At 40.1% G+C, this 16,848-nt stretch overlaps 1 protein-coding gene across 1 annotated transcript; it reads left to right on the top strand.

The window, feature by feature from the left end:
* Positions 1-2,121: 2,121 nt before the first annotated feature.
* LOC134455284 (zinc finger protein OZF-like) lies at positions 2,122-15,553 on the top strand. Its single transcript, XM_063206307.1, has 5 exons — positions 2,122-2,190; positions 6,583-6,690; positions 6,941-7,174; positions 11,402-11,515; positions 13,400-15,553. The coding sequence occupies exons 3-5, from the start codon at positions 7,117-7,119 to the stop codon at positions 14,758-14,760; spliced, it is 1,533 nt and encodes a 510-aa protein (XP_063062377.1). The 5' UTR covers positions 2,122-2,190; positions 6,583-6,690; positions 6,941-7,116; the 3' UTR covers positions 14,761-15,553.
* Positions 15,554-16,848: the final 1,295 nt, after the last annotated feature.

The raw sequence follows: 16,848 nt of genomic DNA, 5'->3' as shown, positions 1-16,848 counted from the left end.
AGCAATTATACTGCCCTACAAAGCAAAAAGGCAGTAACTGCATTGCTGTTTAAATGAGTGCTATGACTTTAATGCCATATATATCAAAGTCTAAAGTTAAATAAAATGATTGATCTGAAAAGAAGGTGGTAATATAAAGTAACAAAACTGTCACATGTCAGTAATCTCCCAAAAACTACCTGTACTGGATTACAGTATCATTTTAAAGTCAACTGACTCAGTTTTGAGCTCTGCGCAGTTACTGCCTTTTTGCTTTGTAGGGCAGAATAGATGTCTAGCTACATTATTAGCCTAGGCCTTAGGGAATTTCTTTACCCATTAACTGCTAAATTATTAATTAATAGTTTGTCTAATATCGCTAGAAATCCATTGCTAAACTAAGGCTATCGTAGGTGGTGGTGGGGGTCTTGCGAGTCCAAAAGGGGGTCCCTGCTGGAAAAGTTTGGGAACCACTGTTCTGGATTATCAAAGTTTTGCCATTACTTTGCTAATGATGGAAATCTAAACTGCAGACATGTGGGTGATGTGAAAAAGCCACCAACGAACATGATTTGGAATGATAAAATATATACCTGTATATTAAATATATTGTTTTGATAATATGCCTGTCAACTGTAAGTGTAATGTCTGGAAGTTCTAAAAATGATCAAATGTTGTGTCACTGTATGTGTTTCTGCTTCTAACTTCCAACTAGACCACTGCCTGGCTGCTGCCTTGATGTAATTGATGGGAAAGGTCATTTTAAAACAATTGGTTCTCACAAGACAAGTAGCAAAAACTATGTGGATTTTTGAATAACTAATTCAAACCAAAGTCAAGTTAATAAATATTCTTGTTTGGAAGAATTTCATTTCTGAATGTGGTTATTGCCATGGTAAAGGTTGAAGGCCGTTGCTAGTTTTCCATAAATGTGTTAGCATTGCAGTAATAGCAACAGTATTCACTTGTATTGTTAGTCAGTGTACTAACTTTTGTTGTAATTTTGAAATGTAAATGTAGACATATTTGGGACAAAAAAATACAATATCAAATTCATGTAGAACAGAATAGAAAGTGAAGTGAAAGAAAGTGAAAGCCCATTGGGAAACTCCAACTGTCATTGTGACACAGCACTCCACAGCACACAAGTGCACTGCACACTGCACGCAACGAAATTGCTTGTATGCCTAACCTGTGTAATGGGGCAGCCCTCAATGGCGCCCCTAGGGAGCAGCTCAGGGTACCTTAGTCGTAGAGGAAGATGGGGGAGAGCACTGGTTGATTACTCCCCCCACCAACCTGACCTGACGGGTCGGGAGTCGAACCAGCAAACTTTGGGCCACAAGTCTGACGCCCTAACCGCTTACCCATGACTGCCCAGAAAGCCTTCATTGCCAGTATACGCAATGAGATTTACAGTCTACTTTTATGTTGAAGTTTTAGTATCTAATACACTTGTAGACTCATACATGTATGTATACGACACTTACTTATGATGATAAATGCCATTATACACATAGAGATCTAAAGCTGTCATCAAATGGATAAAGTGTACACTCATACATAGCCTACCCTTAAAGGGACACTGTGTGAGATTTTTCGTTGTTTATTTCCAGAATTCATGCTGCCCATTCACTAATGTTACCGTTTTCATGAATACCACCACCACCAAATTCTAAGTATTCAGTATGACTGGAAAAAAAATGCACTTTTCATACATGAAAATGGGGATCTTCTCCATGGTCCCCCATTTTGAATTTCCAAAAATAGCCATTTTTAGCTGCAAAAATGACTCTACTTGGCACAAGAAAACATTTGTTTATTACTTAAACTTTCATGTAAAGATTGAATTTGGCAAGGCAGCCCAGTCAATGAGCAGCATACCTTTTTTGACCATTTCCTGCACAGTGTAGGCCTAGGCCTACCTTTTAATTTTGATATTGCATTTAATTTGTGGGCATTTATTTGGTTGGAGTAAGTAAGACTGACACCAAGTGGAATCACAGACGAGGTTCACGCCAAAGTAAAATAGCCTGGGCCTATTAGCTCTCCAATGCCAAAGTCCTATTTCATTTTGTCTGGTAACGCGAGGGTTAAAGTGTGTTGTGCTGGGCTCGACACTGTGCATTGCATTGTGGGATTCGCTTGGTTGTCAACAACATCGGCAGGAGAAGAATGCTGGAGTTTGCTGCAGTGAGCTGAGCAGTTGTGGTATTTAGTGTAAAGATGTGATGTATCGTGTGATTTCTGGACTCAGGGTGACTTTGGGAAATTCTAATGGCCAGCATAGCCTACTGTAGGCTAATAGACCAGAGCGGTAGTCTCTTTAAGACTCGTGTCTTTTCAGCCATCGATGTGCGCAGCTATTCTGGACTTTACGGTCCCATTCACTTCAATTCATTTTTTTGGCGTTTTACATATTTCGGACCGTGCGGACGCCGCTGTACTCGTGCGAGGAAAACAACAATTGTCTCGGGTGCTAAACATGGTCATGGAACGGCTTCCTTAACCAGAATGGTGTGTGTTGTGTTATTTCGAAGATAATTAAAGAAAATCTTATTACAATGGGATTTCTCATAGGCATGGTTTTGCATGTCTCTTATCTCTTTTCATGTTGACTGAGCGATCACCGTTACAAGTTTACAAGGTGCCCAGCGCACATATGTATGCATACAAAAAGGAAGAATACATTTCACAGTGTAATTCTGCAAATAATTCACTTCAAAGTTAAGTGTTATTACATAGGCACCATGGTCATCAATATGTGTGTAAGAACAAGTGAAAAAACAAATCGGTCAGTTTGTCAAAGAGGAGACGGTAGATATGCACCATAATACACAGTATTCATCGAAATATGCTCATGAGTTGTATGCTGAAGAAATACTGTACGCACAAATATCTATTTACTGAATTAGACTAATCATGGCCTATCAGAAGTGAGGTAACATACACGAGTGTAAAAATTGTCCTTTGATGGGCCTTGAACCCACAACCTGTGGAATGGTAGGCATGACTCCATCCACTAAGCTACCACAGTTTCAGTAGAATTTGTTTGACCAGAAAACTTCTTGTTGTGCACATTATCACAGCACTAAAAAATCATATAGGCCTACAATCATTTCTTCATCATACTTCAGACAATGAGGTAATGGTGCAGGGAAAATATATTTTATATGATTTATTGTGTTAAAATGCACAACGACGACATATCTTTCTGGTCTTAACATTTCTTATGAAACTGTGGTAGCTTAGTGGATGAAGTCATGCTGTCCATACCATAAGTTGTGGGTTCAAGGCCACTCAGCATTCAACTTTTACTCACGTGTATGTAACCTCACTCCTGATATAGGCCTACATTATAAGGCTTATTGGGAAAATAAATATTTGTGCCTTCAGTATGTCTTCAGCATATCTTTCAGGAGCACATAGCGACACATACTGTGTATTATGCTACATATCATCCACAGTGTCTGCTTTGAGAAATTAATCATTCTCAATTTGCACTAGGCCTACTTATTACATATGTGGTATGATCTGTTAACTTCAGAGTTACTTATTTTCAGAATTACAGAAAGTTCTGATCATTCTGCACATTGTAAGATGAAATGGTGATGACGCAGTGAACATGCTAAGAGATATGAAACCTGTCCAATCATGCAAATGACATCCCACTATAATAAGATTTTATTCAATTTTCTTCAAAACAACACAACACATTGCAGAAATTCTTGTAGCCATCATATGTAGGCCTATAGGATGTAATGGAAGCATTTACACATTGTCAGCAGCGCAAGCACCCTTTTCTCACAGACCCTTGATGTGCCCTACAGACAGACTTGAAGTACTTTGTACATGGGCCCATCTAAAACATGCAGTACAATGTTAAAGGGACAGTTTGGTCAATTTCAACATGCAGTTGTAATGCTCACACTACCCTGGACTTGTCAGTGCCTGAGATTTTTTTTTCTTTCTTCAGCCGATCCTGGTCATTGTAATGGGGGCAGCTCTTTGTTTACATTTCAAAAAAAACATTTTTATTTATTCCCAAAAACATCCAAAAGGTTATAAAACATCAGCAGACAACTAGCAAGCAGGAGTACCTTTTGGGAAAATATTTGGAGTTGGCCTATGTTTTATTTTTTTAAAATGTAAACAAACGCTGCCCCCATTAGAATTGCTCATATCTCGGAAAGGGCTGAGCCGAAAAATGTGGCATCACCAGGTACTGACAAGTCAAGGGTAGCGTGAGCAATACAACTGCATGTTGAAATTGACCAAACTGTCCCTTTAAGATTTTGTTTGTTAATTCTTAACCTACAAACATGGAAAAGACAGAGGAGATGAAAGACATTGGAAACTTCTTGAATGTAGCAATCCCATTACAATAGAAACAACATGAATTGTTTGCCAATTAATGACTATATGTAGTAGCCTAGCCCAGTGGTTCCCAACCTTTTTCTTCAGGGACCCATGTTTTTACTATTGTAAGGTTTGGTGACCCAGCGCCCGCATGAGAGGAAGTCACTCGATACGCTCTGTCTCCTACGAAAACTCATTTTAGTCATCATTTTATTCCTCAATTCGTCTTTGTTCAAAAACAGAATAAATGTTTAATGTAGCACTTAAATTTTGTTGCTTCTATGCATTTGTCATTTATTCAACATGGGCTACATATGGTATTAAAATGAAACCCCTTAAACTCAAGAGGGCTTCGCGACCCCCTGTGGATCTTTGGCGACCCATAGGTTGGGAATCACTGGCCTAGCCTATAATGCAACCTTTGTTATATAGCCTAATAGTGAGTTAAATTGAATCCGAATGTCTCAGCGTGCCCTACAATATCGCCCCCCTGTGGCCACATTAGCTAATGAAGATAATGTTGCTTGAGTGATATGTGGCATGTGCATTATTGAGGAAAGAGACGTAGGCTATGTGCCGTCAGTATTTTTCCTTCATATCATTCAGAAGCATGGTGTGATGCATACTTTGTACTATGTTGCGCATATCTACCATCTCCTCTTTGACAAACTGACCGATTTGTTTTTTCACTTGTTCTTACACACATATTGATGACCATGGTGCCTATGTAATAACACTTAACTTTGAAGTGAATTATTTGCAGAATTACACTGTGAAATGTATTCTTCCTTTTTGTATGCATACATATGTGCGCTGTGCACCTTGTAAACTTGTAACGGTGATAGCTCAGTCAACATGAAAAGAGATAAGAGACATGCAAAACCATGCCTATGAGAAATCCCATTGTAATAAGATTTTCTTTAATTATCTTCGAAATGACACAACACACACCATTCTGGTTAAGCAAGCCGTTCCATGACCATGTTTAGCACCCGAGACTATTGTTGTTTTCCTCGCACGAGTACAGCGGCGTCCGCACGGTCCGAAATATGTAAAACGCCAAAAAAATGAATTGAAGTGAATGGGACCGTAAAGTCCAGAATAGCTGCGCACATCGATGGCTGAAAAGACACGAGTCTCTTTAAGGCGTGTATTGTCAAAACAGAGCTGTTATTGTTATCACACTAGACATGTGTAACACGGGCGACTAGACTAGACAAGCGCAAGGTTACTTACAAATGCATCCCATCCCAGCTTGTGGGATATCTGTTGAGTAGCTTATTCTGAATATGTTGTATCTTTCAATGCGTTAGCCCTCCGCAGTAGTATGATTTTGGCCCACTGTCCCTTTTCTTTGAACGTGAAGTGGTGTTAAACTTTCCAAGTTGGGAATGCCTCGCCATGCACTGGGTCCTTTCTGCCGAGTTCGAATCATCTTCGAGATGTTCGGCCAGAAGTGTCAACAGTATTTAAATCACCTTGTTACATTACTATACAAAAATGTCACTCTATCGCCCACAAGTAATGTCTAGAACTGCTGTGGTCCTGACGTCTTTATTTCACACAACATGATCATGTCGATGACATGCTTGTGTGTGTGTGTGTGTGTGTGTGTGTGTGTGTGTGTGTGTGTGTGTGTGTGTGTGTGTGTGTGTGTGTGTGTGTGTGTGTGTGCCACCGGCCTAGTGGTTTCCCCAAGTCACTATCCATTAAGGTATTCATACACAGCAATGAAGAGAATACTTTACGTACTTATTTCCGTGTGTTTGTGTGTGTCTGTGTGTCTGTCTCTGTGTGTTTATCGTTACTTCACTGTAATAACCATGCTGTGTGTAACTTTACTTCATTGTAATATCTCTCTCTCTCTCTCTCTCTCTCTCTCTCTCTCTCTCTCTCTCTCTCTCTCTTTCTCTCTCTCTCTCTCTCTCTCTATGTGCAACTAAACATATTGGAACCCAGCTGACTATGGGTAAGTCTGGAGTGGTCTGATGTTTTCAAAGTCCAGCCATTTCAATGAGCCATTAATATTATATCATATTTTCTCCTAAATAGAGTCTTTGCAAAGAACGTAAGTAGTGGTCATTTAGTGATGATGGTTTAGTCATTTGGTGTAGTCTGAATTTGGACTAATTTTGATTCCGTTTCAACATTATGTTGAATGACAACACTGCTTTCGTAGTTGATATGATGCAAAGGCATTTTCTCCCTGTGTGTTCACTCATTGTAAAGATATTTGTTTTGTAGATTTGAATTGTGTCTTGAAGGAAGAAGAATTTGAAGAGGATATTTGTCCAAGACAGGAAGTAAAAAGGGAAGAAGAGCCTCATGACATCAAACAGGAAGACTCTACAGGTAAAAGACCACAGCACATTATTGTTTACAATTCCACATGTATTGCTAAGTTGTAACTTGTAAGTCGAGACTAAACTTATATATAAATTATAATGTTGCTGACATTTTCATTAGTCTACCTTGTCAAACCTTGTAACGGTTCTAGAGCATGGAAATTCACCCTTCATAACAGTTCTAGAGCATGGAGATTCACCCTTTATAACAGTTCTAGAGCATGGAGTATAAAAGTTCTTGTTTGCTTGGTTTGTAGAGTTGAAACAGGAAGTGAAAGAAGAACAGGGAGGAGAACCTAGTGTTGCGGACCACATCAAACTAGAAGGAGAGTCCAGCGTTCTGGAACATGGGGGAGAAGAGTCCAGTGTTCTGGACCATGGGGAAGGAGCTTTTATTCTTCTGGAACACTGCTATGCAGCACCCCATTGGGCCATGTCTGTGAAGGACACCAAAGAAGAAGACACAGACATTCTCCCTATGGATTCTACAGGTACTTGGATTTTACAGGAAGTCACATTTAAAAACCATTTCAAGATTTCACTGGGCTGTATTGTTGGTATATTGTGTTGGCAATGCAACGCTTGCTGAAGACGATGCAATACACATGCCATACCTCTCTGTGTGCTGTGAGACGGTCCCACCAGATACAACAGAGCAATAGAAGAAGAAAGGCACATGTGCATACTGCCCATTTACATGCTGTGGTGGGTTTAATAGAATTAGGTGCATGGAGTTGTGTAAGCATCTCTGCTGCGCCCCAATATTTAAAGGTGCACTTTGTAATATATTTTATTTATTTATTTATTTTTAGCTGCAAAACCTACCATACTTTGATCATACTTGTAGTTAGTTCATTATTAGTTCATTATTTAGTAAATATTCATGAAAAGAACACATTTAGCAGAAGACAACAGTTTCAATTAACAGCATGGTTGCAATACCTAGTCTGGACACCATTCTACACAGTGCACCTTTAAAGATAGCCTATGCAACTTTTTCATAATCATGAAACGGCTTGGAAATCAAGGTTTTGCTCAGCAGGCCAGTTCTGGTGAAAACAGCCATATTTCTAACTCCATCTGGTGGCCCTAGCCCGAAACAGCACTTGAGACTTTGCCCGTTCAAGCCGTGCAGCTTGTTTTGCTCTAGAATTCTCACGCGACATGGGAGCAGAACGAGACTCCTTCCCCCTCCTTGGCTAACTAAGCAGCAGCTTGCTGAAAAATGTCATGCTGGCATAACCAGCGAAAACAACGAATGGGACTGCAGATAAATGATGAGCTAATTGAGATGAAAGAGGGGTTTGGACAGGCAAATAAATCGCTGGCATGAACATTAGAAAAGCCCCTTCAAAATGGAGAGGGCTGAACGCCAAAAGAGCAAAGCTGTGGATTTATTATTCACATCACTGGGGTTTCTGCATTAGCATTCTCAAAGCCCACGCCATCTAGGCTATAGTAGAGCTTAGATCGGGCCCAAAGAAATTGGAATGCCAATGGGAAAATGCATTGAAAACAACAAAGTAGCTAATGTAGTAAGCAAATTTGGTTTTGAGAAATGCACCATCACCACCAGCGGTATTAGGCTTGCCAGTGGAGGAAAACTGTGCATGCTGCCTTTTGCAATTTCGTAGTCTGACTTGTGCAACTTTGTAGTCTTCACATAAAGAATAGTGTTTAGAATATTTTGTCTAATTATTACATGATTTTGCCCGGACCAATAAGGCCCTAAGCTAATAGTTTAAAAAAAAAAAAAAGCTTGATTACACCTGGGCAGCCCGGTCCGATCCGACCCGAGGATAGTGGTGGAAAATACCGATTAAACTTCCATCACGTAGGGAAGTGCAAAACGTGATTGCAGCTGTGTAAATAGATGAAGCAGAGAACTCATGAGCAAGGGGGACAGTCGCACATACAGTTGTGCTCATATGTTTACATACCCCAGCAGAATAAACGCTTTCTTCGCGATTTCTCACAAAATATGAAGGATTACACAAAACCTTTTTTTTCACTCATTGCTAGTGAGTAGCTTAAGATATTTATTAGCAATATTCTGTGTTTACTCTTTCAAAAGCATGATCACAACCCAAACTACCCAAATGACCCTGTTCAAAAGTTTACATACCCTAGTTGCTAATGCTGAATATGGCCCTGTTTAACATCAGGGACCGCTCTAAATTGTTTGTGGTAGTTGTGGATAAGGCTCTTAATGTTCTCAGATGACAGAACAGCACGTTCTTCCTGGCAGAATGGTTGTTTCCTATAATATTTTTGGGTGTCTTGCTGGAACCTCACATTTGAGGTTTCCCCTGAATGGCTCAATGATGTTGAGATCAGGAGAGTGAGACGGTCGCTCAAAAACTTCATTTTATTCTTTCTGAAGCTAGTGACGGGTTGATTTGGCTTTCTGTGTTGAAATATTGTCATGTTGGCATGTCCAAACAATGGACCATGTGCAGTTTCAAGGCTGATGTGTATCAAGTTTCCTCCCGTATTTTTCACAGGGCAATGTATTCATCTTTCTGCGAGTATGGATCAAAAGTATAATGCATTTGTAACTCAAATGTCCCCATGAAATCAGTGGTCCATGACCATGTTTCACAGAAGGGTATGGTGTAACTTTCATCATAGGCTCCATTGACTGTTCTCCAAATGGTACTGTTAATAGTGGCCTAAAAAGTTCCATATTGATCTCATTTTTCCAAATGACTTTGTCACAGGCATTTTGATGCTTCTCACTGTGCTTTGGTGTATCATATGCAAAATAACATGTTTGCATTTTTGTGGTAATGGCTTTCTCCTGGCAACCCCCAACAGCCCATCTTTCCTCAAGTGCCAACATTTTTTCATGTTGTCCTATATTTCACCTGAAGTTATTTTTTGGTTGTCCTATGCCTCCTGAACAATTTCCCTCACAATGATCATTGCAATGCAATGATTCCCTTGCCCATTGGCTTGATTCCAACCAAACTCCTCATATTGCATTTCTGAATTGAAATTCCAACGGTGCCAACATGACAATATTTCGACACAGAAAGCCAAATCAACCCGTCATTAGCTTCAGAAAGAATAAAATGAAGGTTTTTGAGCGACCATCTCACTCTCCTGATCTCAACATCATTGAGCCACTCAGGGGAAACCTCAAATGTGAGGTTCCAGCAAGACACCCAAAGATATTATAGGAAACAACCATTCTGCCAGGAAGAATGTGCTGTTTTGTCATCTGAGAACATTAAGAGCCTTATCCACAACTACCACAAACAATTTAGAGCGGTCCCTGATGTTAAACAGGGCCATATTCAGCATTAGCAACTAGGGTATGTAAACTTTTGAACAGGGTCATTTGGGTAGTTTGGGTTGTGATCATGCTTTTGAAAAAGTAAACACCGAATACTGCTAATAAATATCTTAAGCTAGTCACTGGCAATGAGTGAAAAAAAAGGTTTTGTGTAATCCTTCATATTTTGTGAGAAATCGCGAAGAAAGCGTTTATTCTGCTGGGGTATGTAAACATATGAGCACAACTGTATGTACATAGAAAAAACCTCTTAACCTACTAATAATTTCACCTGGTTTACTCCTGAACCAGCTTCTTAGTACTCCCCTCTGGAAGTTTACATAAGACATAGTAGCAGCTATCATGTGTTGCAGCAGAATCACACATTCACACAGAGATACAAAGGTAGTGTAGATGAGAATCACAGCAGTATGACATCATCGAGCAGTGCCATTCCTCAGTGTATATTAGATGAGAATCACAGCAGCATGACCTCATCAAGCAGTGCCATTCCTCAGTGTATATTAGATGAGAATCACGGGACTCACTAATTCGACGCCCTTTCGGTACTTACCGCTTACGTCATACGACCCTAACCCTAAACCTAACCCTAACCTTAACCCTAACCCTAACCCTAACCTTAACCTTAACCCTAACCTTAACCCTAACCCTAACCTTAACCCTAAACTTAACCCTAACCTTAAATCGCTTGTTTGAAATGTTTGATTACCATGTGACGTACCAAGTAAGTACAGAGAGGGCGTCAAACTAGTGGGCCCCTGAGAATCACAGCAGCATGACATCATCAAGCAGTGCCATTCCTCAGTGTATATTAGATGAGAATCACAGCAGCATGACATCATCGAGCAGTGCCATTCCTCAGTGTATACAGTTGGCTCTGACTACATTCTACCCTGACGTCTCATTCACATTCCTGCACAGGGACGGGGGCAGTGCGAGCGCTAGAGGTTCACAGGCTGTTCAGTTGTCCTTTTCACACTGGACGGTCCGCTTGCACGTTTTATGTACGGGAATCTGCATCCCTCCTGTCCCAGCTTTTCCAATCCATACATTCCAATAAGGAGCCCGGTCACAACATGCACACACCTGTGCAGACAATAGACTGGAGTTCTATTTTCAAGTTGAAACCTACACCTGTTCAGGATCCCACTCACAGGCCTGTCTATGCGCTGTGCTGACACCACGCTGTAGGTTGTAGAATCTCAAGTCCCGAACATTATGTCACATACTGCTTTACAGGGAAAGAATAACTGCCAATTTTTCATATAATATTATGTTTTGTGGGACCCAACCAAATCAAATTCAAGGGGTACTAACAAGAAAGTGGTGAAATGTCTTAACTCTTATCCTGCCCGACCACCTTCAATTATTCAGAATAGTCTGAGCTCTGCTCAAGTTTGACTCGATCTCTTTTCTCCAGCAGCAGAGATCTCTGTAATGTTAGAAGAAGAAGAAGAAGAAGAAGAAGAAGAAGAAGAAGAAGAAGAAGAAGAGGAAGAGGAAGAAGAAGAAGAACATGTCTCTACTTGTACAGGTACGTTTTAAAAGTTTAAAATCTTCAGAAATTGTTATATCATCACCTCTACTCTAATGTAGAGAGAGTAAGAAAGTAATTTGGGGACCCCCTCGAAAACGAGATATGCTATCTCAAGGGGCTATCCCCCTAAACAAATAAATTGAAAATTTGAATTTGAACAGACACGTCTGGTGTTCACCCAACCTAAAACAGCGCATGTCACATCATTTTTTGTGAATTTGCATTGGCTAACGGTGTCGAATGAAACACAATGCCCTGACCCTTGTCTACAAAGCTACTGCAGGCTTACATGAAGGCTACGCTAAAGCCATATGCTCCTTCCAGGCTGTTGTGTTCCTCCAGTACCAACCATTTAGCCTTACCTTCTAATCTACTCTCACACAGGGCAATCCCTATCCAAACAGTTTGCTGTCATTGTCCCTAAATAGTGGAGTAAGTTACCCGTTGCTACAAAATCAGGGTCATCCCTCTCAACCCTTAAGAAGCTAGTGAAGACTCTTCTGTTCTGAGAGAGCTTCCCTGCATAACATGACTAACTCTACTCACCTCTAATCATCAGTACGGACCTGCACTACACTTCATGGGTCCTCCACTATTTTTTTGCTCTCCATTCGTATGTTCTTCGCTGCTTGTATACTGCTATACACTGCACTGACCACACACCCTGTACTTGCTTGAATGGCCTCCTTGTAAGTCATTTTGGTCAAACGTGTCTGCTATAGGTAATATAATGAGATGTTCTTGTTACTCATGGAGACTGCGTTTCTCAGAAGCTCATTTGTTCCTTGCTAAACTTTTAATAATCTGACTTTATTCATATAAATATACTGAATTTATTCATTCCTGTGGAAGAAGGCCTACTTTACTTCATGCATCACTGACAATGTTTTACTGTGAAGTTGATTGAGTTGCAGGTAGGGCTGCACGATTATGGATCATGGAGCCTTAGAGAGGGTTGTTAACGACAGTGTCTTGTGCCTACTGTGAAATTTGGTACAGAATCAATGAAGATCGTAGGGTGCAACCTTACCTTACCATTGACCTATATGAGATCAGTCTCTATGGTGTTGTCTGATTGTCATGCTCCTTATACATGTAGGTGTTTAAGCTGATTGTAATTTTCCTTCCTGTATGCTCAAACAATTTAAATCTTAAAGTGATATTGTGCCATTTTTAGAAATCAGTTCATTTTACTCCTCCCGTTGAGTTAAATGATTGCGTTGTACCTTTCTTTTGTATTTGCAGTCGTTCTCTGAGTCTGGCAGTGCAAACTTAACCTCCAAGCTAGCAATTAACATTGAATTCTATGAGACCAGCAAACAATTAGCTGGTCTCATAGTATTCAATGTTAATTGCTAGCTTGGATGTAGAATTTGCGCTTCCATACTCAGTGAATGGATTAAATTACAAAAAGGTACAACTCAAACATTTAACATTTAACTGAACTTATTTCCAAAAATGGCATCACTTTAAATTTATTTATCCAACTAGAGGTGGGTATTGACAAAGGCTTCACGATTTGATGCACATTATGATACACATGCGACGATGCAATTATATCAAGATGCATTGCGTTTCATGTACAAAAACACAGCTTATTGGTCAGTAGCTGTGCAGCATTCATAAGTCGATTCATTTCATTAAGCATTTTACAACAGAAATATTACATACTTTCTACTGAACAAAATGATTCAGTGAGAAATAAAATGTTATTGTAAATAATTGATTTTCATGAATCGATGCAGTATATTGAGAAAGCAAGTATCGCGATACATTTTTTTGCTGTTTTACTTTTGTTTTGTGTCATAAAGAATTGCATAGAAATATGATGAATCCCTCAAACAGAGCTGTTTTGGTAATTGTATTGTTTTGTTTTTGCAGGGGATCCACAAAGGAAGCAATTTAGGACAATGTGCAAAACTTTGGAGAAAAGAAGAGGAAAACCGCCCTATGATTATTCTGAGTGTGGAGAGACCTTTACTGAGAGGCAATGTATCAAAGTACACCAGAGAGCTGACGGACCTTTTAGCTGTACAAAATGTGGGATGGCATTCAAACACATAAATAATTTAAGAATGCACCACAAAACTCACATTGTGAAGAAGCCTTTTGAGCCTCTGACAAGTGGTTTCACGTCATATCAGTGTACTACATGTGGAGAGGTCTTTTCATGCAGACGGAATCTCAAAATACACCAGAGAAGTCAGTGTACTACATGTGGAGAATCCTTTTCATGCCGCTGGAAACTCAAAATGCACCAGAGAACCGATCCAGGAGTTAAGCCTTACCAGTGCACCACATGTGGAAAAGGTTATACACCCAAAAGTCATCTAGACAGACATCAACGATACCATACAGGGGAAAAGCCTTACCACTGTAACGTATGTGGTAAGGGCTTTGCAAAGAAAGATCACCTTAATGAACACCAGAGAATTCATACTGGAGAAAAGCCTTACCAGTGTGCTACATGTGGGAAGGCATTTTCAGCAAGAGGTAAACTTACAAGTCACCAAAGAATCCATACTGGAGAAAAGCCTTATCATTGTAATGTGTGCGGAAAGGCTTTTCTACAAAGCAGTGGTCTCCATTATCATCAGAGAACCCATACTGGAAAAAAGCCTTACCAGTGTACTATATGTGGAAAGAGCTTTGCACAGTCTGGAAACTTGAAGGTTCATCAGAGAACTCATACTGGGAAAAAACCATACCAGTGTACTACATGTGGAAAGAGCTTTGCACATTCAGGAAACTTGAAGGTTCATCAGAGAACTCATACCGGAGAAAGACCTTACCAGTGCACCATATGTGGGATGGCCTTTTCAAAGAAAGATGGTCTCGAAAGTCACCAGAGGATCCATTCTAAAGAAAAGCCTAAAGAAAAGGTTCATCAGAGAACTCATACTGGAAAAAAAACATACCAGTGTACTACATGTGGAAAGAGCTTTGCACATTCAGGAAACTTGAAGGTTCATCAGAGATGCCATACTGGAGAAAAGCCTTACCAGTGTAACACATGTGGAAAAGCCTTTGTAAACAAGTCTGGTCAAATCCGCCATCAGAGAACCCATATGAGAGAACATCCATTCCAGTCAAAGGCCTTTGGAGATTTTAAGAAGTTAAGATTCATCAGAGAAGACATGCCGGGGGAAATCATCTTAGTCTCCATCAGAACACCCATACAGGGGAAAAGCCTTACCAGTGTACCACATGTGGAAAGGCATTTGGAGACAAGTGGCATTTAAACTGCCATCAGAGAATTTGACACATTAGAATGATCTTAATCTCCATCAGAGAATCCATACTGGGGAATGGCCTTACCAGTGTACCACATGCAGGGTGCGATTTGTCGGAAAACCAGAAGGGGGGGGATGTGTTTCAGATTGTAAGCAATATCAATGGAAATACATTGAACTGTGATAAAATCATGTAGAAAAATTGACGGTATTAAGACCAGAAGGGGGGACAATCCCCCCCATCCCCCCCATCCCCCCCTACAAATCGCACCCTGACCACATGTACAGTAGAAAGGCCTTTGTAGTAAGGGTCAACCGATGTAGGTTTTTCAATGGCCAATGCCGATTTTGCTCCATCACCCTTGGCCAATGGCGGAGATGGACTGCCGATTTCCTTAAGCCGATATTTGGGGCCAATGACGGTCATGTGTAAATGTGTGGGTTGAAATGTGCTGCGTGCTCTAATATAAAGTCTTGCCATTAGTTTGCTGATGAACGAACTAAACTGGAAATTTAGGTGATGTGAAAAGGGCGCTGAGAAACACTGCTTTGCAATACTTAAAAGATGTAGTTTTGTTTGATATCCCTGTAAAATAGGTTTTATGACTTAATGCCAGTTCAAAATATTACAAATGTCAAGGTGTATGAATGTTTATGCAAGGCAAAGTTATGTCTGAATGTGCCCAAGTTCAAAATATTAAACATTTCAAGGGGTATGAATACTTGTCTGACTTGTCTGTTCAAAAGTGCTGGATGATCTTGCCAACAGCTATGTTGAAGACAAGAAATATGTTATATTGTTGTTAAAATAAACTATTTTTCATCAAATTATTCTATGCATTGGTGAGTTTTTCTGTTTCGATGAGTTATTAATTCACTGTATGTGTTTCTGCTTCTATTAGTCTAGTGTTTCTCAACAGGAGCGATACAAGAGGCATTGGCAAGCCCTAAAGGGGCATTGAGGAGGATACAGCTGAGAGGGGCTTATGATGACGGTTGAAAAATAGCCTCCCTACTAACTAGTTGATCCATGCCTGCAGTTCACTTAGGGGCGCTGTCTAAAGTGCGTAGCCTATTCATTCCGAATGGAGTCTGCACTCCTCCCTTGGCGGCCCTAGAATGCAGTACCACCCGGAAAAGTGGTGAGTGGAGAAGCTGTTTTTCAACTGGCTGTGGTGCAGCCTGTAAAATGACCCTGTTTCTAAACTAACTGCACCATCAAAGTTCATTTTTCATGTGTTGAACTGCACATGCAAAGCATTTCATAACAACACATTCTGGTCTGCAGTCTGTGAGATGAAGTGCGCAGACTCTGTAGTAACCCCAAGTGAGTAGCTACCCGATGTGAGTCGCACATGTCATCTGCAAAGGATCGGAGAAAGTAGATTCCGAGGGCATAGCCTACCAATTGGGTTTGAGCAGTCGTAAAAGCTTACGCGGTGAGACGGCGAGATGATTGGATAAATGATTGCGGAGATCAGCAAACAATTGGCTCTTGTTGCTGGACAGGTGGAATATGTGCAAGCATGCGCCATATTGGCATAATGAATTGACGCCTCCTGAAGTTTTACGTCTTCTCCTATATTGACAGTCTCTTGTGTAGGCCTGTTTACTTTTCTTATGAAATTTAAATGGCCAAAGAGAAGGATGGATAGAAACTAATATTTACCACTACTTAAGTACAGTAAGTTTTGCAGCTAAAAATATCTGGTTCTTGATACTCAAAATGGAGTATATGGATGCGGATGAACAAAAGAAGAATGCTTAAAATTGGATAATTAACTGTCTAAGACCAGAGTAAACACTTCCTTCCTCCACATACAGTGCCCTCCATAATTATTGGCACCCCTGGTTGAGATGTGTTTTTTTAGCTTCCAATTATTTTATTTTTTTTCTAAATAATATGGGACCTTAATGGAAAAAAAGAGAAAAATCCAACCTTCAATACAAGTGCATTTATTCAGTGGGGAAAAAATCCCACATAAAGAAATAATTATTTGACATCAAATAATGTCTGGTGTTAATATTTTGTACAACCCCCTTTTGCCAACAAAACAGCACCTAATCTTCTCCTATAATGTTTCACAAGATGGGAAA

This window comes from Engraulis encrasicolus, chromosome 1, assembly GCF_034702125.1.
Source record: "Engraulis encrasicolus isolate BLACKSEA-1 chromosome 1, IST_EnEncr_1.0, whole genome shotgun sequence".
Classification (NCBI taxonomy): domain Eukaryota; kingdom Metazoa; phylum Chordata; class Actinopteri; order Clupeiformes; family Engraulidae; genus Engraulis; species Engraulis encrasicolus.
The sequence above is the reverse complement of the archived record's forward strand: the minus strand, read 5'-3'. Positions and strand labels throughout refer to the sequence as shown.

Excerpts from the sequence above, each read along its gene's own strand:
- LOC134455284 (XM_063206307.1), top strand. The coding sequence starts at position 7,117 with ATGTCTGTGAAGGACACCAAAGAAGAAGACACAGACATTCTCCCTATG. Across the intron at positions 7,175-11,401 it reads TCTCCCTATGGATTCTACAG|CAGCAGAGATCTCTGTAATG; the intron begins GTACTTGGATTT and ends TCTTTTCTCCAG. Across the intron at positions 11,516-13,399 it reads ACATGTCTCTACTTGTACAG|GGGATCCACAAAGGAAGCAA; the intron begins GTACGTTTTAAA and ends TTGTTTTTGCAG.